The 19,617-nt window shown below is 46.1% G+C and overlaps 1 protein-coding gene across 8 annotated transcripts in view; it reads left to right on the top strand.

Moving 5' to 3' along the window:
* GNAS (GNAS complex locus) overlaps window positions 1-19,617 on the top strand; it is a 130,748-nt gene that overhangs the window by 43,651 nt on the left and 67,480 nt on the right. For 3 of the 8 annotated variants that reach the window (XM_025142352.3, XM_046903073.1, XM_046903071.1), the window contains exon 2: window positions 7,519-7,591. In XM_025142352.3, coding sequence (XP_024998120.1) covers window positions 7,519-7,591 — 73 coding nt within the window. Of the gene's footprint in view, window positions 1-3,016; window positions 4,263-4,347; window positions 4,568-4,741; window positions 4,869-7,518; window positions 7,592-19,617 lie in introns of those variants that run through there. The other 5 variants (XM_025142353.3, XM_046903070.1, XM_025142355.3 and 2 more) reach the window with 5 other exon arrangements.

Here is a 19,617-nt window from a genome sequence, read left to right as displayed (position 1 = left end):
TGCTGCACAGCCAGGGTTTGTGAATTCCCTCTTACCTGCTCAGGTTCCTCGTGCTGTGCAGGAAGGCAGACTGCCACAAGGAGAATGCATTACAGTGGCTGTATGCAACGGTCTGTAGAACATAAAGTATTAAAACAGGAAAAAGAACGGAGGATTTGCATCCTTAGAATGTAGAAGTTAGGCCAGTTGGGCTAAAAATTAAGTGAAGTTACCAAGTAGAATGAAGTGCATTACAGGTGTATGAAACCTTCCAATGCACATCCTCCACCAACGTCCCATCAACGCATTCCTCACTTTAGCCATTCTGCTGTCTCTCCCTGGGAGAACTTTCCTGTCTTGAGAAGTGACACAGCAGAACATTGTTTCACACAACCAAACTCCCCACTCTTTTTGTGAAATCCTTCAGCTCTATAAATGTTGGTGTTTCAGAGCCTTTGCGTTTACTTTGGACTGAATAAATCCTGCAGCAGAATTGGAGGCTGCTGGCTGTTCCGGTGAGAACCAGAAGACCATCCGTGGATCTGGATTTCATCTGTAAGCGTGCAGTGCTCACAACTCTATGGACATAGAGTCTAATCTCACATCCATTTAAATAGTGCAGTCTGAGCCAGCAGATTTAAGTCTTCTATTGAATGTCTCTTTCACCCACTTCCACATTCACGTTATCTTGCATTTTTTGAAAGTATGTCTGCCTGACATGCAGCAGTGTCCTTTGACACACTCTTTAGAGTATTGTCAGTCCTCAGATAGATTTGTATCATTCACGCTCTGCTCTTTAACAGCACGTGGAAGCACATGGAGTTAAGGGTCAGGCTTTGCATGCTCTTCCCTTTCTGATGGCAGTAGCCTTGTAAATAACCGTGAGCCTCAGTTTCACGAGGTGGAAGCTGATGCCACTCGTTCCATAGTTTACTCTGAAGACACATCAGCAGCATTATGTTATTTAAACATGTAGAAAGTATGAGGACAATTAATGTTTTGGTATGCTTGCTATTCAAATGCTGCTTTCTTAATTAGTACTGCTTAAAAAAAAACAAAAACATGGCAATTAATGAGTCTTGGAAAGATCAATCAGTGCCTTATGTCTTGTGTCGTGTATTTCAGAAGTCTGTAACTGTCAGTAGGTTTAACAGTTTGGGAGCGAGGGGTTGTTGGTTTTACAGCTTACAGCCCTCTTCACACTTGAATAACGTTTGAAATACAATGATTTAATTCTTCGCCCATCATAAGCAAACAGGAGCTTTGTAAATGAGCTGTGTGTTCCTCCTCCAGCTGCCTCACGCTCTGCTCAGCCTCAAAGCACATCAGTACAGGTGGACCAGAGGCGGCTGTTGGTCCCACCACGCAGAGCCAGACCTGCTTTGTGCTCACACAGCGCTCTGCTGGCACCTATGCAACAGGACTCGGTCAGTTCTACAGCGTATTTCCTGCTCTCCTTTCCCTGCTGTAGCTCTGCTCACCACTTGCGAAGATTTGTGCACCTCCAGCAATGTTTTTTATCTTGTTTGTGGATTCCTTTGTGAACTGCTGGAGGCCGGAGAGCTGCTCCCTTCCCTTCCCCCTTTCCCACTGGGGTTGGGGCAGATGCTCCCCGCTGCCCGGGGTGGCAGGTACTGGCAGCGCTGCATTCCCTTCATACCTGCTGCCATCAGAAAGCGGGGAGCTTTTATAGTTTTCAGACTGAATTCTGCAGTATTGATTCTTTTATATCTTGTAAATGTCACAGCTAAAATATGTCTTAATAATAACTACATGTAAACGATACAAGTAAATACAAAAACTATAACAGATACAAGGAATTATTATAATCTTTATTTCAAGTTAGCAGGGACAATTCTGAGCCGAGTTTCGCTCAGTCCTTTGGAAATTGCCTTGGCGTAAAACACTCAAAGAAGTCAATGGGAGCCTCCGAATCTCTTAGGCTCTGTGCTCCCCAAAGCCGAAGCATTTAAAATCACAGGGAAAGTCCCAGTAAATCCTCTGAGGCCGAGGCTTGGCTGTGGGGGTCCCCGCTTCCCTGCAGGCCCACCCCTCTCCCAGCACCAAAACAGACGCATCTGCTGACACTGAACGTGACCTTCTGGTTGTTTGCTCTCTTCACATAATTATTTTACTGTAGGTGGCTCTAAATATAGTAACCGGGTGACGTAAGGAGGTGTGTGCATGGGAATAGCGTTGGGGATAATTGAATGTTGCAAGTGGGGATAAATAATTTATGTAAGGGACGTTTCACTGATCTCGGGTGTAGAGGAAGAACATCTGTGTGTTTTAGGGAGCCAGGAAAAGCAGAGATCTTTGTTTTTTGAGCATAGCTGATCAGCCTCAGCATGAAAACTACCGTGCAGCTTATAGGATGAAGTTCCCAAAACTGTTAGAAAATAAAACGGAGGCGGGCAGCTGGTGAGATCGCGGGTGGAAGCGCTGCACACACCGAGCTGTGCTGTGCCCAACCCGGCCGCTTCGCCCAATGGAACTCGGCTGGGACTGGGCTGTGACTGAGCTCTGGGACTCGGCCTCAACTCAGCTCCGCGTCCCGTCCCGGTCCCGCGCGTGTCCCGGGCAGTGCTCATCGGCACCCACATCGGGGAGCATCGCCCCACTGTCTGCACGGTGGTTCTGTAAGGAACTGGGCGGGCGTTCCGCAGTTCATCAGCAGCGGAAGTATAAGGGCACATCAATATTTAGCGCAGTGAGGTCTGCGGGAATTATTCTGAAGCGCACTGTAAAGCGTCCCCGGGCACCGCCCCGTTACAATCGATTCCAAGCGTTGCGACTTTAACCCCCCCCCCAACCCCTGCAGATCTTTTCGGGGCCGCTCTGATCTGCAGCTGATTCCAGGGACGCTCAGCACAGCCGGCCGCAGTGCAGCTCGGCGCTCGGCCCCGGCCCGGCTCTGTGCGGACCCCCGGCCCGGTTCGAAGAGGGCGCCGGCGGCGGCGCGGGCTGACGCGGCCGTCATGTGAGCGGTTCCGCTCCCAGCGTTCAGTGAGGGCCGCTCGCCCCACCCCGCCGCTCTGCCTCCTCTGCGCGGCTCAATAGGGGGAAGAAAAAAAAAGAGGCAGCCAGGAGAAATGCGAGAGGGAGCAGGAAAATAAGACAGGAGAAAACCCTCCCGTGAGCGGACAGCGTTTGCGCGGGGAGAAGCGAAAGGGGCTTTAAAAAAAAAAATTCTCCTTCTCCTCCCGCTGTTTTCTGGAGAAGCCAAGAGGATCGAGCTGTATGGAAACCTAATGTGAAAAAAGCAAACCAAAAAAAAAAAAAAAAGCAGCAAAAAGGAGGAAAAAAAAAAGCGGGGGGGTGGTTTGGATCGGACCCCCCCGGCCCCGCAGGGAGGAAAGGAGCGGCAGAGCGGCGCGGAGGCTCCGACGAGGGACGGGGAGCGGCGGAGCCGCGCGGGGACAGGCGAGGAAGAGACGTTTCCCGATCCTCCCCGCCGCGGCTTCGGGGAGGTTTCCGCGCCTGGAGCCCCGTGCCTTGGATCTAAAGAGGATTAATAATTTTTTTATCTTTTATTTTTTTTGGGGGGGTGGCACCGAGCCTGGATTTTTTCCCGTGCGTGCGGCGCGGGGGGCGCGATTTCTGTTCCGCCTGAAGGAGCCGCGGCCCGGCCCGGAGAGCACCGCCGAGCGCTCCGCAGCGCGCTCCGTCGCGGCCCCCCCCCGGGGAAAGGTGCGCTGAGGGGATCGGCGCGGGGCCGAGCGGGGGGGGCGGGGAGGAGAAGCAGCTGCAGCTGCCGGGGAGGAGGCCCCGGCGGAGCAGCAGCAAAGTCATCGCCATCGGCCCCCCCTTGGCTGGCTCCGGGCTCGGCTCTCTCCATGTCTCTGGCTCTGGGCAGCGGCCGCCACAGCAGCGAGTAGGGGGGGAGGAGGAGGAGGAGGAGGAGGAGGAAGAAGAAGGCAGCTCGGGAGAGTGCCTCCCTCCCTCCCTCCCTCCCTCCCCCCGGCAGCCCCGGCCGCCTCCCGTCCCCGCGCCCCGCGTCCCCTGCCTCCCCCTCCCCAAGATGGGCTGCTTAGGGAACAGCAAGACGGAGGATCAGCGCAACGAGGAGAAGGCGCAGCGGGAGGCCAACAAGAAAATCGAGAAGCAGCTGCAGAAGGACAAGCAGGTCTATAGGGCCACGCACCGGCTCCTGCTGCTGGGTAAGGGGCCGGGGGGCCGCGTCCTCCGCGGCGGACGGAGGGGAGGAGGGCAGGAAGGAGGGCGGCGGGGCCGCGCGTCGTCCCTCTGCCCCCTGCCCGGGCGCGGGGAGGCCGGCGGGAGAGGTGGGGCCCGGGAAAGCGGATCCGCGGGGCCCACCCGTTCCGCGGGGCCGGGGGCGGCCTGCAGCCCCGCCGGGCCCGAGCGCTCGGCCGAGCCGGGGAGGCGGACTCGGAGGCGGCGAGGCCGGGGGGGGCTCTCGGGCACCGCCCGCGGGGGGCTCGGGCGGGCCCCGCAGGTACGGGAGCCGTTCCCCGCCGGGCGGGAGGGACGCGGGGCCGGGGCGGCGAGCGGGGCCTCGGCGGGAGGAGGGCGGCGGGGATGCCGAGCGGCGGGGAGCGCCGTGCCCGAGGGAGAGAGAGCCCGGGAGGTAAACAGGGCAGGACGCCGCGGGGGAAGGCCGGCACGGCGGGGCCCGGCTCGGAGCACGGCAGGCCCGGGGCGCTGCCCGCTGCCCTCGGGGGCTGAGGGAGAGGAGGAAGAGGAAAGGAGGAAGTCGGGGAATTCTTGGGGGGGGGGGGGGGGGGGGGGACGCGGAGAGGATGTTGATCCCGGAGGGAAGAGCGGCGGCCGCACTCGGGGCTGAGCGTGCGGGGCGGCGCGGGGCCCGGCTGTGCGGGGCTGCGGGCCGGGATCCGGGAGGTGGCGGCGGTCCGCTCCGGCTGCGTGCGGTACGGCAGCGCCGCTTCGGAACGCGGGTGGGGGTTACGGGAAAGAAAGGGCCAGAACGGTTATCGGAGAGCGAGCGCTCACCACGCTGACGGATTCATAGTGTTGGGAGTGTTTTAACGTAAGGTGCGATGAGAGCATCGCGGGGCTCGGCGAGCGGCAGAGGCCAGGCCGCACCGAGCGGGGAACGGGCTGCGGTGTGAGCCCCGACAGGCAGCAGCTTTTAATTGCCCATTTAAAGAGGGAGGTGTAACGTGCTGGAGCTGCACAGCACCCGTGAAGCCGAAAAGTCGATCGGCGTTGAGCAGAAATCTTCCAGCAGTGCGGTTTGGAGCTCAGCGCTCAGGGAGCAGCCCGGCCTGCCGCGCTGGGGCTGAGCGCTGCGTGCACGGAGCCGTTCCTCACCAGCTGGGTCACTTCTGTGACACACGAGGGCTGACTTGGATTTTTCTCTTTGTTTTCTTCAGTTCGGGTGACTGAATAACAGTTTGGATGTTTGCAGATAAAATTCTGCAGGTGCTTAGCAGTGGCTGTAGGTCCTCTGTGCGTGTGGCTGCAGTGGCTCAGCTGCTGGCTGCCTCGCCCGCTGTGGGCAATCTGCAGCAGAAACTTACAGTGCAAGCAGCGAGGCTCACGTCTCCGTGGTGTTACTTTTGCTTTGTGAGACACGGTATGTGGAAACACCGAGTGCTCTGAAAGCACAGGGCAGTCTCGGTATTTTCACATCGCGTTCAAATAATGCCACAGAATCGCAGCTCGGTGAGCCCGCAGCCCGTCCCGCTGCACGCAGGCCCCGCTCCGTCAGGCAGAAATTCATGGAACTATCCTTGGTGGTGAAGTTAAAACGTGTGCATCGTCGTTTGCAGGAACAGAGCCGTAACGAGCTGCCAGTTACGGAAATAGGCTTATTCAGAAATGTGGCTGTAACACTTAATTTTGGTTCGCTGCTGCTGTATCCGATCCAAAGAAGCCAGGTATGCCAATGCCAAGCTGTATGCATTTGCAGCAACAGCAATCTCCATTTTTGGACTTAGCAACATCAAGATCTTGGCTGGAAGTGCTTTTGATTAGCAAACATAATTTAAAGTCGCATCTGAAATTTTGTTGGTAGTAGAAATAGGGATTTAGCATACGTTACTGCTCCTGAACAATTTGCTGTTGTGAAGAGGACCCCATCTGTGCCCACTGGAGGTGCTCAGTGTCGCTGCCCGCCATGGTGGGGGTGCAGGCTGTGTGCCCGATGGGTGCGGCTGGGGCACGGCGCGTCCATCGCAGCCGTGGTTGAGGGGATGTGCTGATTGCACAGAGCGCTGCAGGCAAACCCTGCTCCCTGCATCTTACCAACCAGTCAGCAAGGCAAGGGAAAAGGAGCGGGGCTCTGGTATTGTGGCAGAACGTGCAGACTGATTTGATGGAGGGAAGAGCGGGGCTGTTAGGAATTCATGAGGGGGAAGGGAAGGGAAAGAAAGGAGAAAGAGGAGAGGAGTGCATCTGTCAGAAAATGAACTTTGAAGTGTAGCTGCTAAAATGCAGTTTTGAACATGAGGCTCAAAATGGAGGCTTGTGCTGTCAGCGTGTGCTACGGAGGCCTGGCATCCTGGAGCACAGGCTGTGCCTCGGTGCCCGTTCTGCCACATGCATTCCTGGTGCTGAGACACAGGGTGAGGAGAGGAATAAACAAGCAGCAGGAGATGCAGAAGAGACTCATTGCTAAATTTTACCAGGTTGCGATACTACTCTTAGAAAAACATGCTTGCTTTATATAGAAAGCTGATCTGGCAGCGTGGAGCAGCTCAGTTAAATGCTGCTGTTTGAGTCTTCTCTGTGTGCATGGGAAAATGGGTGCTATGGGCAGATGGGCTGCCTCGTGCACTGGCATCCGTGCAGCACAGCAGAAATAGAATACGACTACTTATGGAAATAAGAGGAAGTGGAGTATTTATTTATTTATTTGTTTGTACTTCAGGTATTGGGGGGAATTGAGAGGAGAGCGGTGGGGGCCTGTTCGGAGCACGCAGCCACAAGAGGTGTCCTTAGTGTCTCACTGGGTGTGGGATCGGTTTGGAGCACACACAGGGGGTGGGAGGCTGCTTCCAAGGCACAGATTAGAGAAAGGAGGCTTCTGTAGCTTTGTGGGTGGAGGCTTAAGGGGATGCCTTTCTTTTTCGGATATGAATATCCATATATCTTCTTGTGATTTAAGCTACAGTCTTTTGATTGGGTAGTGATAACTGCAGTCAAACAATGTATTTTAAGGGTCTAACAAAAACACTTCTCTTTAAGCTGGACTGCACTCAGTCTTTCTCTTCATTGGGTGGTGTTGACGAGACAAGCAGATTTTGACGTTCTCTGACTTGTCCTCTATAAAGCGTTGGAGTTGTTCTCTTTCTTTCTAGACCTCGCAGTCTGCTTTTAACATTGACACTGGAAAAATGGACAGTGAAATGATCCAAGATTCAGATCTGACACATGACTTGAGCTGGGCGTTTATTTTTAGCTACAACTGAAGTTTCCAGTGGCAATTACTTCTTTTTCTTTCGCTTTTCACTCTTGCGCTGAGAAAACCAACTTTCTTGATTTTACCGTGAAGAAAAAATGATGTCCCTTATCGCTCATATTTCCTTCTCAATTTGATTTACTTTCATTTTCTAGGTGCTGGTGAATCTGGTAAAAGCACAATAGTCAAACAGATGAGGATTTTGCATGTGAATGGATTTAATGCTGAGTAAGTACTTTCGGTTTTTTTCTCTTTACACTTCACCTTATGTCTGTGTTCCACACAGTAGATGGTTTTGTTTTGTATCTTGGTATGTTTTCTTCTTTCTGCTGTTTCATGTTCTGTAGAATCTGGGTTTGTATTTTTAGATGAGATTGATAGACATTCACTTGAAAAAGTCAGGCACCGCTAAGAAGTCAGAGCTGACGGTGTAGAGTGCATTGTGCCCAGGTTCAGTGTAGCTGATTTGATCAAGGCTCAAGTTTTGTGTTTTGATTTTTTTTTATTATATTTTTCTCACTACGGTTTCTTTCACAACATGGCTGACACTAATTTACCTCTGTTATAGCACATTGATTTATACTGCTGTAAATACACCTTCTGTTATGTACAAAATGAATGCAGTTTTCTTTATTTAGAGCAAGCAGGGTTTCTCTGTCTTCACAAATAAGATTGGGATGTGTATTTCTAGGACAACGGGTCAGATTTTGTTCTCTTCTGTTGCTTTTGCTCGTCCAGATGTTTGTGATTTATGTCTCTAAAGCATTTTCTTTTTATGCTTGAAATCTATACAGTTATTTGATCATTATGAGGAGGGGAATGGCATTTTAAGGTACAAAAAATGAAAATCTATTCTTTGTTAGAAAACAAATCTTCTTCAGACTTTTCATCTAACCACTATAGGGAGTTGGAAGAGATCTGGATGTTAGTTGGTGTGGCAAGCATCTATGTGTGTGTATGTACCAAAACCTGCTGAATCCATTCTAATTGTATTAAGGTGTTAGAATTTTAGACCTTATTCCTTTTATGTAAAATTTTTAGATGATATTACTGTCTCTGTCTTTTTGTTTTCAAACAGTATTTTTGTATTAGCTCTTCCTACCTTATAGTCAGTTTAATTTATTCTGTGTGTCCTATTGTTTTGGGAAGATTAAGCTTTCACTAGTCTTGCAGTATTAATTCTTTAGTAAGAATGTCTGAGCTAAATGTTTAGGAGCCTTGACAATACTTTCTCCTAATCCCCAAATGCTGGTTTAGGATAAGGTATGCAGTCTTCTGAAAGAAACTTCAGGCTGATTCATAATAATCTACGTTCTGTAGTATTCTATGTGGTTTTAGCTCCTCTTTGTAGGGAATGTTTTCTTAACTCAAGACAACTCTTTCTCCTAAGTTCCTGCTCCTACATCTGATTTCTGCTGAGTGGTCTTCATTGTTTGGCTGCTCTTTTTAGTAAAGACCTCTTAAAAGACTCGCATGACTTAAAAGATTGGCATGAGTTCACTTCAATGTAGCAGCTCTCAAAATCTGCTGCTAAAGTATAACTTTCATCATTAAAAGTGGAAGTTGGGCATCCTTGGTACCTTTTAAAATTATCAATCCATTTAACCAACAAAGTTCTACATTTACTAAGCATACAGACGCTGTTAAAGAGATGATGCTGGTGTGTATAGTTAATGATATATTGCATTGGTGGATAACCGTCCCAAGCCTGCGAGCTGCATACCAAAATCTGTGTGAGATTGGGATCTCGGGGACCCATTAATCAAAGCCTTCAGAGTTGGCAAGGGAGTGGAACACTGAGATTGGCAGCAGCACTGCTTTCCTAAGTATCTCACTTCTGTGTTGTAGGCTTGGGCTAAGCTGAACATGCAGCTGGATTCCAGGGCAACGTGGCAAATTTGGCCTCAGCAGCTTATGCTGGCTTCTGTCTTCTCCTAGCAAAGGACTGGGACTACCTTGCAGCCCCTCTGCCAGCGCAGCCCTGCTGCCAATCACGTAGCATATATGTGGTGCATAACAGCAGAGAGGTTGTGAAGACTCGTATGCTGGAGATGAAGACAGTCTTCAGTGTCAGAGTCCATGTGCATGGTTGTAGTTTTGAATTATTCCTCTTGATGCGGCTTATTCATGTGGCTTGAAAGAAATCTAGTTTGAAGTCCTATCTAAAACTTGTTTGCCTTTGATTTGGTTGCCCTCTGATAATTGACCTTTGAAGCAGAAAGAGAGATACCTGTTGTGATGTGTAATGTGCTATAAAAACAAGGGAATCAAAAGTTTTTCTTCAGTGTTACTCAAAAACTCTTAGTTTCTAGTGATGACACAGGATATGCAGTGCTAAATGCACTGGCTTCCTTTGCAGTACGTGGGGACTTTTGTGTTCAAGATTCTGCTTGTAAGAAGATGAAGGGATGGTTGTCCTACACCTTTGTGTAAATTGACCTCATGTAGAGGTGTAGCATTAGCAAGTTGAAACCTGTGCAGTTCTATGGAACGAGAAGAATTTCCTTTGGGATTCCAATCCTTGATCGTTTTAGCTAATTAGTTATCTGAGGAACTGTATGGAATCAAGTGTTCTAGGTAATTAAAGTGCTTAATAGTTAACAGTGCTAGGGTGAATTTGAAGGTGGTTAAAGTTTTAGCTAAGTTAACTACAGTAAAGGCTGTTTTTTAAAAAAAAAAAATCAGTTATCTTTTATAGTATGTAATTGAGTTGGAGACAGAAATACTTCTCTTGTTCCCATTGTGAAGGTGGCACGTGGCACATAGCAGCACTGCGGTGCTCGTAAGTGGAGTTGAGCACTGGAGCAGCAAGTGTCCCCCAAGGCCCGGTCCCTGCCCACCTTCTGGTGGGGGTTTGGAAGGGCTTTGCCTCCACCAGCTCTTGCAGAGTGGCTCTGGTTGGTCTTGTGTCAACTGCTGCATTCCTACAGCAATTTCATAAATAACAGGAGCGTGCTTTCCCATGGTATTCTTCCAGCATGCCTAACCTTTAACATGGAAGAGCTGCCTTTTTGGTGTGATGAAGACATGGTGTCAACCAAGTTTTCTCGTCTGAGTTATTGCCAACAGTAGGGCCCCTTGTGATGTAGGAAGGTTTAAAGTTGTCTTGTAGTAGCAGGAAGCCCGTGACTTCGCTTCCTTTCTTTCCCTCCTTCCTCAACCCTTTAACTGTCTTTTCGTGAGGCTATTCCAGAGGAGCAGGCTGGCTGTCATACAGCACGTTTTGTCAACATCCTGATAAGGTGGGGCTAAAATCTTTTCTATTCGACTGTGCAGAATTCCTTACACCAATTCTCATGAACCAGAGAGGATTAATCATGCAATGGGCTAAGGAGGAATAAGGAATTTGCTGGAGGAATTAATGTCAGTACATAGTTCAGGTTGAAGAGGGGGGGAAAAAAAATCTTTTTTTTTTTATGTTATCTTGAGGGCGGGGTACGTGGCTTCTGAGATGATGGCCTTTCACTGACTTCTTTCCAGTCATCTTTCCCCTCTGTGATCACTGTGGGTTTGGCTGACAGACTCTAAAAATAGAGGGTCATTGTCATGCGTGATTTTAGAAAGTGGGAGATTGGCAAAGGGAAATAGGCAATTTTCAAGTGTCATGGGAAAAACTGGGACAGGCAGAAATATTTAGATAGAAATAAATGGTTGAAATGTAACTTACGAAATCCACTACAAAGATTGACAAATAAGGGGAATATGCCTTTGTGATTAGTAAGTTTGAATAGTATTTATGATTCAGGAAGTCTTGAGGTTATAGGGAACTTCAAATAACTGTTCTCAGCCTTAGTTGCCCAAACAATGTTGTATAATGGTGACCTTATTTCATAAACTGATATTTTTAAGCACTGAATACAAGTCTATGTATTTATGAAATCTGCTGATGGTAATGGCAGAAGCAGAACTGAATAGCTTTTATTTTCAGGACTTGGATGACAACTGTATTTGCTTTTCTCATGTACTTTGAAAATTTACTTTCTCTTAGTAGTGAAATTAAGTAAGCCAAGTCAACCCTTGAAGCTTTGGCACTCTTTTCTTCCTCTTTCCTCACTTAGATTCAGTAGTTTTCTGAGGAAGGAATTGTAGTTATGGACACTTTAAGATATTTTCTTTATACATCTGATCCAGTAAAAAGGAACCACAGATCGACTGTCATTTCATGTGAAGCAGTACTTAGTGTTGACTGGAGGACTGGTCTTTGTCAGTCTCTTTTGTGACTGGAATGATTCCTATCTTCTGCTGTCTGATTCCACGTTTTATTTTGTAAGGTTAGTCGTCTTGTGTGTGTGAATTTAAAGAAGGGAAGTTCATATTCTGATCGATGGGAAAAAGTATGATATTTATGACTAAGTATTTTAAAGTAATGAATTCCCTCCCAGTGGCTAACATTAGTTTGGATACACAATTATTATTGCTCTGTTTTGACAGTTCATTTAGATTTGTGTACCAGTGCCATGGTTTGTTTTGTTTTTTGTTGGTGGTGTTTTTTTTTTTATATATAGAAAAAAGCTAAGAAAGAAGCTGACCTTATCGTATTTTACCCTTCTGGCAACAAAACCATTTTTTTTTTCTGGTGTTTGGGTAACCCTGGAAAACTGGAGGGAAGCTCAGTGTGTGTTTCTGCATCGCAGTGTGTGTCAGAATGCTCCTGGAGGTTGGAGTCTCACAGTGTTTCCTTCTCGGTGGCCATTCCAGGACACGGATGGGATGTCGCTGTGCTGGCAGTGTGATGTGTGCTCATTTGGAATGGGAATGCTTCTGGTCCGGCTGAAGAAGCAGTTACTGATTTCAGAGAGATTTGTGGCACAGAACATAAAGTCAGGGTTTGGGTGGGGAGAGGAGAAAGGTGCACGTTGCAGTCTGGTTTGGGTCCTGACCTAACGGCTGGCGCAGCTGTGTCATTGAGTCACAAGGCAAGACTATACCAACACCGAGTAAGTGCTGTAATTAAGAACTGAATACTGCATGTAGCTTGTAACAGTTCCATCAAATATTTACATAAACGAGAGAAAACTGTCTTCCATCAATTTGAAAGGAATTGGAAGTCGTATCTGGTGGTGTTACACAACTTAAGGGAAAGCAAAAGAGTCCTTAATTGTTGGAAACTTCAGTGCAGTGTTGATGTGATTGAAGTTACCTTTTTTGGGAGAGAGGGGGGAAAAAAATGTCATTCTGTGAAAAAATGAGCCTGAACTCAATGAAGCACTACTAATATTTAGTTATGCTATAGAAGAAAAATGAGACGAAAGAAGTTTCCAGTTTTTGAGTTTCTCATGTTTACTGTGGTCCCTTTCCTAAGACAGAAGACGGTCTTCTGAGCCTATATGCAAATACTTAACGTTTAGATCTCTGCTTAGGGGTGTGCTTGAGTACTGCAGGGTGTTTTCAGAAAGCTCTCATCGTTTATAATGGCAGCAGTGCGCCTCGCCTGGCAGAGCGTTGATGTCTGCAGCCCTGAATATTCCAATAGGAGGAGGAATAAGCCAGGTGTCCTGCTCGGTTTGTTGGTGTACGCAATGATGTGATGTTGTGTCCTGAAAGTAATACCGAAGAGCAGTGCACGAAGGAATCAGAAAGTTTAAAGAAATGGGTTTGTTGTGTCTGTTTTTAGATGCTCGTGGTAGGCTCGGGCTGACCATAAGTGCAGACAGGAGAACGCACAGACTTTCATTTTTACATAATGCTTTATTTTCAAGCAACTGTTTTGTGTGTTTGTGCTTTTTCAAGAAACTCTCCTATTTAGATGAGAGAAGGAAAGTGAGAACTGAACATCAGTTTTTTTTTTTTTTCTAAAGAAAGAGGTGTTGCTTATAGCACAGCGTGCATCTCGTCTGTGCTGCTGGAGGGAAGCGTTGCATTCTCCTAGCAGAGCAGTAGTATGTCAGCTGCCACCGATACGTCTCTGCCCCGGAGTTACTGTGCTGGCATTGCAACTTGATGCTTGTGCTTTCACTTAAGTAGTTCAGTTTTCTGACTTTAAATAAATCCAGAACAGTATTAAACTCTCCCTTACGGTGAGTTGATGTCTGTTGCAGACATGGCTTGGCATGTAAAGGGACCGGCCAAAAATACAGCAGTGGTTATATTTGTTTTGAGGTTTAAATTCATCAAAAGCTTTTAAAATGTGCAAAGACAGCTATGAGTGAGATGTAGGAGGCTTCAGAGTGGTTCTAGAGAGCTTGGAGGGCAGTGACCAGAGAGGGGAATGGACGTGGGTGATTTACTGTGAGGAGCAGAAGAGGAAAGTAGGTGAGATCTTAGGATGTAAGTACATGTAAAACATGGCGAATGGATCTGGTTGGGTTCTGATTTCTGATGGTTGTTGTGGGATTTTGCCCAGTAGTTCTGGTTTAAAAAATAAAGCAACCTCTCCATTGGTCTTTACAAAACTTAAAATTTTTGTTCTGCCTTTTCAAACAGAAAACAAACCATTCTGTGGGTTCTGAGCTGTCTCATTTCTGTAACTTGCTCTTTGTCTCCTGGATCTTTTCTGCAGTAGTCCCAGCCTGCAGTTCTCCCCATAGTACCTGGAGCTTTCAAAGTATCTCATGCTTCCTCTGGCTGATACAGACCTTGTTCTCATCCTGTGTCCCTGGTGTTCGTGCAACACTGGTCCTTAAATACTCTCATGTCGTTCTGTTCCTTATCTTCCTTTTTTTTTCTTCCCCCTATTTTCCTGCTACCTGGACAGAAGTTGCTGTGTGCAATGTCTAGTGCAGCTCTGCATGCACTCCTCCTGCCTTTCCTCATTAGAGCTCTAAATTTGGTCTCTCCTCCATTCAGCCCTTAATTTTCTCTACAGGGAATTATTCTCTGCTGCAGCATAAAGGCTGGTTTAAGTTGGACAGCAGTATCATAGACAGCTAAAAAGAACTCTTCCCCTATTTGCCCCAAATTTTTGGAATGTTTGTACTCCATGTGTTCATAGGTCGAAGTGGAAGTGATGTATTTTTCTCTGTTTTCTGATTGGAGGCAAATATCTACTAATATAAAACAGTGCAACATATTCATTCTATTTAACCCGTTGCTTGATAAATCACAAACTGTATTAAATACCCACCATAAAACTTCAGGTAACTTCCTAAAGGCAGCTCTGTTCAGAATCTACAAAATACACATCTGTATTCTATGCTCTGGTCTTCTTTCTGGAAAAAAAACAAAGCTGAGTGTATCAGGTTTTCCCTAGCTCTTCTCAAACATACCGTGCAGCGATGACCTTTCTCTAGCTGCTGTACAGGAGCAGTAGCACCGTGTGAAGAATTTTCTATCCTGGTATGTCACTGAATTTCTTTAGTTCCGTGCAGTTTGGATGGGCAGTACTCTGATTCTCTCAGTAAAAATGCTTTTATTATCCAGGTGAGTGGTTGCATTTCATTATAAATGAACAGAAATACTTTTCATTGTCTTAAACTCATGGAACGTTAGATTTTTGTATTAAAACTGTGCCTTCACATTGTTGAGATCCCTCGAGATTCCCTTTATTCATTACAGAGCTACATTTTATCAGTTGCCAGTCATCTCCCTTTAGTTGGATTTTTTTGCCCATTTCATTATGTTAAATGCTAACATTTTTGCCCCACATTCTCATTTATTATTAATTAATGCTCAGCTCCTTCTAGCAATCTAGATATGAGTGTTACTTCTTGTTCCTGCTTCTTGGGTTGCTTGGCTTCCTGCATTGCTGTTACTCTGGGACGGGCTCAGGAACAGCAGAGATGTGCTGTGTCATTTCTTTTCTCCCAGAGGATTTTTTTATTACTATTATTTTTAATAGTGAAAAACACTTCACTGCTTCCAGTTTTGTCAGCATCCTTTCAGAGTGTCTTCTAGATTGAAGCAGACGTAGCTGATGCTTTGAAGTATAATCCAGCAGGCAAATTTATCTGTACCTTTATTTTTAGATGCACCATGCATTTGTGTATTAGAGTTGCTCGTGTCCTATCTCTGATGAAGAGCTGAGATAGATGACACTGAGCATTTCCACCGATGAGGGATTTTTTTATGCAGCTTTAATCCTTGCATATCAAAAATAACATGCCCTCTGTCTTACTTTGGCAATTGAATCTTGAATTCTCATTGCATATAAGAGCATTTAGGATATAGTGCCACAGTAGCCACACCTGCTTTAAAAAAGTATTTTCACAACTGTACTCCAATATAAACGTACAGTTAATTAGAATTAGTTGTTTGCAGCTGAGCTTGCTTACACAGGAACGGCAATACATCAAGGCATGCTTGGGACAGCTGAGGGACCAAATTAACTGCTTTTGGAGGAATGCGGCAGTGCTGTGTCGCGATGAGATGGTGTGTTTTAAGGTGTTTGTTCCTGTGAAGGTATGGGACAGCTTGTGACCGTATCTATTGGCTTTTTAGCTGACTACATTCTCCAAAGGGCTGTTTAATAAGCATTGTGTTCGCTTGCCTTTTTAGTTAAGGCCCCAGAAAATAATCATCTCTCCCAGCTGCACCCTCCTGCCCCCCCCGGGGCTGAGCTGCAGGAGCAGCAGAGCTGGGGAGGTTTCCATCCGCGGCTCATTGTGGTCCCAGCAGGTGTTACGTTCAGCCCCGAATGGCAACTTAACTGCTGGCTGAGGGATTTCTGTTTGCCTTCCTAATCACTGCGCTCTGAATACCCCAGCGTGGTCTGCGTGGCTGTGCGCACACGTAGGGCTTTGTTCCTTCAAAGTGAAGTCATCTCATTTCTGCTATTCTAATAGGTTTATATAGTGTAAATATTTGTGTGCATTAGAAAATGCCAGAGGGAAACCAGGCTTAGTGCAGTGAGTTTCTTGCTCAGGTTTGCAGTAAGAAGGGGTGCCTTGCTCCTCTCTTCCTTGGGTTTTTTTAAATTGTTTTTTAACAGTTAAAAAATGTGTGAAAGCATGCTGAGGTGCAGCAAATTCAGTGAGCTGCCTCTGTTTTTAACCTTGATAACTTCAATAGCTTAAAAATAAAGCTGCGAGCTAAATTTGATTTACAGTGTCATTAATGAGAAATATTTAACCAATTAATTTCATGAATTTTAATTCAGTTGCGGAAGGGATTGGTATGGCTTCAGATATTTTATGTTGCTTTTATGGTTTAAGGCCATTTAAGATAAAGATAAAAACTTTGTTTTTTATTAATCAGCACAGTCTCACTGTCACAAGGACACACCATTTGCTGAAATGATTTTGGTTGTCTCAACTGAGAGTCTGCGAAACGCAGCCCAGCATTTTTCATGGAGAAAGCAAAACCAAAAAAGTGCACACGGTGCAAAGCTGAGATGTTCTCACTGAACGAATGAGAAAACAGAAGAGAGGCTCCGTGGGGTCCACGGGGTGCTCAGGAGGGGCAGCGATACCCCGAGCCGGGCTGCCACGCTGTGCAGGGCGAGCAGCTCCACGTCCTGACCTGAGTGCAGCTCCCAGCGTTTGGAAGCAGAGCTGCAGAGGTCGGTGCCAATAAGGGCTTTAAGTTAAATGTTTTTGATGTTTTCAGTGTATTTTACGAAAGCACGTTATGCAACTTTCTGGAGGATTTGCTTTATGGTATTTTTTGTTGTTGTTAAATTTCTATGGAGTAGGAAGTCACTGGGTTTTCAGTAGTGGTTTTGAAGCCTGCTGCAATATGTGCCTGCAAATGAGATGCAACTTGTCACTTTTGGCTTGTAAAAATGATTAATACTGTTTCAAAATAGTTACTCAAAGGAACGCAATCTGCTGATACTGAACATTTGTAGATAGCAATCAGATCTATAACTAGAGATGCACAATTTCACACATCCACAAAAATTGCAAATGTAACTATTTTGTCTCTTAGTTTTGTTTTTTATTTGAATGGGAGGGTGAGCTGTGTCACTGGGCCGTAGTTTCAGTGAACCCTTGGGAGTTTGGGATGCCCTGTGTTGTCTCTGTATTCTGCCTTCACCTAATTGGACAGGCTTCATTTTATGTAATTGTACCTTATGCAAGAGTATGTTTACTTTCCTTATGTTTATCACTGAAGAACTTCATAGTGTTCTGTGACCTCAGTGTCTTTTTGCCACTGTTGGAAAGTGAAGTGGTAGAAGAAAGTAAAAAAGACTGAGTTTGGTGAAGCATTTCTGATTCTTCTGCACAATCTTAGGAGCTCTTATAAAAAAACATACTTTATCTTTTATTAATCTTGTTTGAGCACAGATTTATTACTGAATATAGAAAGGAAAATAATACATTGTTATTTAGAGAAAGCAACAATATTCTGTAAGTATTTTATTCCTTACAAAGAAGAGGAGAATGCATCCATCCTATGCAACTCTGCAGACAGAAGAGGGGGAGCTTAGAATCTATGACAAAGATGGGTATTAAGAGCATCTGTTAGGATGGGCAGGCTTTTGAAACAAGAAGTGAGAGAGAGCCCAGATTGCCAGGTTTCTCCTTTTTTTTAAGTTATGGTTTCTCACGACAAGGCTGTATAGGAAGAATGTGATAGTCAGCATAGCTTCATATCTAGTGGGATGTTCTTGAGTCAGCTTAAACCTCTTTGGGAAGATTATAGATCTGATTGATAAGATAAACTGGTTTGATATCAGTGCTTTTCTTCTCCAATATGATGTATTCACATTATATTTTGATTTTTAAAACTGCACTGTGTGGAATTAACAGTGTGTATATTATGGCATTGTAAAAGCTGCCTTATGGATAGATCTCAGTGCAGTGGATAATAAAGGCAATGAGTGGGACCACTTCTTGGAAAGCTCCCAGGGAACTACTGGCTAAGTATATAAAGTCATTCTTTAGACTGCTGGTCTGCTTCAGTCCCAAAGCCCTCTTTGCACACTGGCTGAGTAGTTAATGCTGGGGAGGTCAGGTTACTCTTTACAGGGAGATCTGAATAACATGTTTAAAAGTTGTACTTCGTAAATTTGTTTTAATACAGCTGAATGCAAGGCAGTCTCATGGGAGTCAGAATGTAGATTGTATCTGTAAAATTGGAAAAGGACTTGAAAGTCAGTTAGTTAATTATGGCAGCGTGCTTTATTGTGGCAAAAAGACAAATGTAGCTTGGATGTATAAAAGAGGGAAAGTGAAGCGTAAGTAATAAAGTGGACTTCAACACTGATAAGGGGGTATTAAAATAGTCTGTCCTATTGTAGTGTCTTCACGTCGTGAAGAATGTGGAACTGTTGGGAAGGATTTAAAGGAAAGGCCTGGGAGTTGCAGGAGGTCTATAAGTAGGATGCCTCAGTGGGATTTTGTTAACACATAGAGGTGCTGCTGTGTGAGAAGGGTACCAAAAATGTGACGGCACGAGTGAGTATTAGTTCCTTAGCAGTAGAGATACTTTAACTGAGATAATTTGTTGAGATGGTGAAACTTCATTTGAGCTCTCGGAGATAAGGGCAAGTTTATTTTTGAAGTGGATTTCAATGCAGCTTCTGGAGATGCGGCTTTCCTGACATACGTGTACCTGTTCCTGGTGGTCGTGCTGGCGCTGGTAGATACAAAGCCTGCTTCATGCACTGTAGATCACCTGCTTTCTTTGCAGCAACAGGGAATCATATTTGGTTTGTGATCCTGGGCATCGTTGCTGTAGATGCAGTTCTGCTTTGGTTTTGGAAGCTTTGGAACCTTCAGAGTGCTGTGGTTGCCTGCAGATGCCAGAGAGGTGGGCACTGGCAGAAGGTTGTTTATTGATTTTTGTATTTCCCCATCAAGATAATCAGCTACTTGTATGTCGTATGCTTTAACTTCTTTCTGAAGCTTCAAAGATTGGACAGGACCTGACTGTCTTTTGTGCCAGACTGGTTGATTCTTACTCACATGATCCAGATCCCTTTCACTAGGAATTGATAGGGATCTTTCCATCTTCTGCTGCATAAGGCTATTTTGACCTCCTTTAATCATTTGGGCATGCTTTTTCTGATCACTTCTTTGCTATTGCAGGATGCTCAGTGTCAACTAATTTCTTGCCCATTCCTTATGCATAGTGTATAACAAATTGTGACCTCCAGGTATGGGGAGGATGTGGGGGAGCACAGTGGCCTGTAATACACTGAAAGGCAGCTGAATACATACAGCTATCCTCTCTGGGCTACAGGTCTTGTGAATATTTACTTCATGTCAGGGTTCCTGTTCCACTAACCCAGGCTAAAGCCCTCCTTCTGGCCTTTGTATAGGCGGACTGGGAAGCTGGCTTAATGGATTCAGTGCAACTCTGTGTCTGCGTTGAAAGAAATAGCCAAATTTCACCTCATTGTGGAAAATTCAAGCTGTTATGGTCTGAGTGCG

This window comes from Gallus gallus, chromosome 20, assembly GCF_016699485.2.
Source record: "Gallus gallus isolate bGalGal1 chromosome 20, bGalGal1.mat.broiler.GRCg7b, whole genome shotgun sequence".
Classification (NCBI taxonomy): Eukaryota; Metazoa; Chordata; class Aves; order Galliformes; family Phasianidae; genus Gallus; species Gallus gallus.
This window is presented reverse-complemented; position numbering and strand designations above follow the sequence as displayed.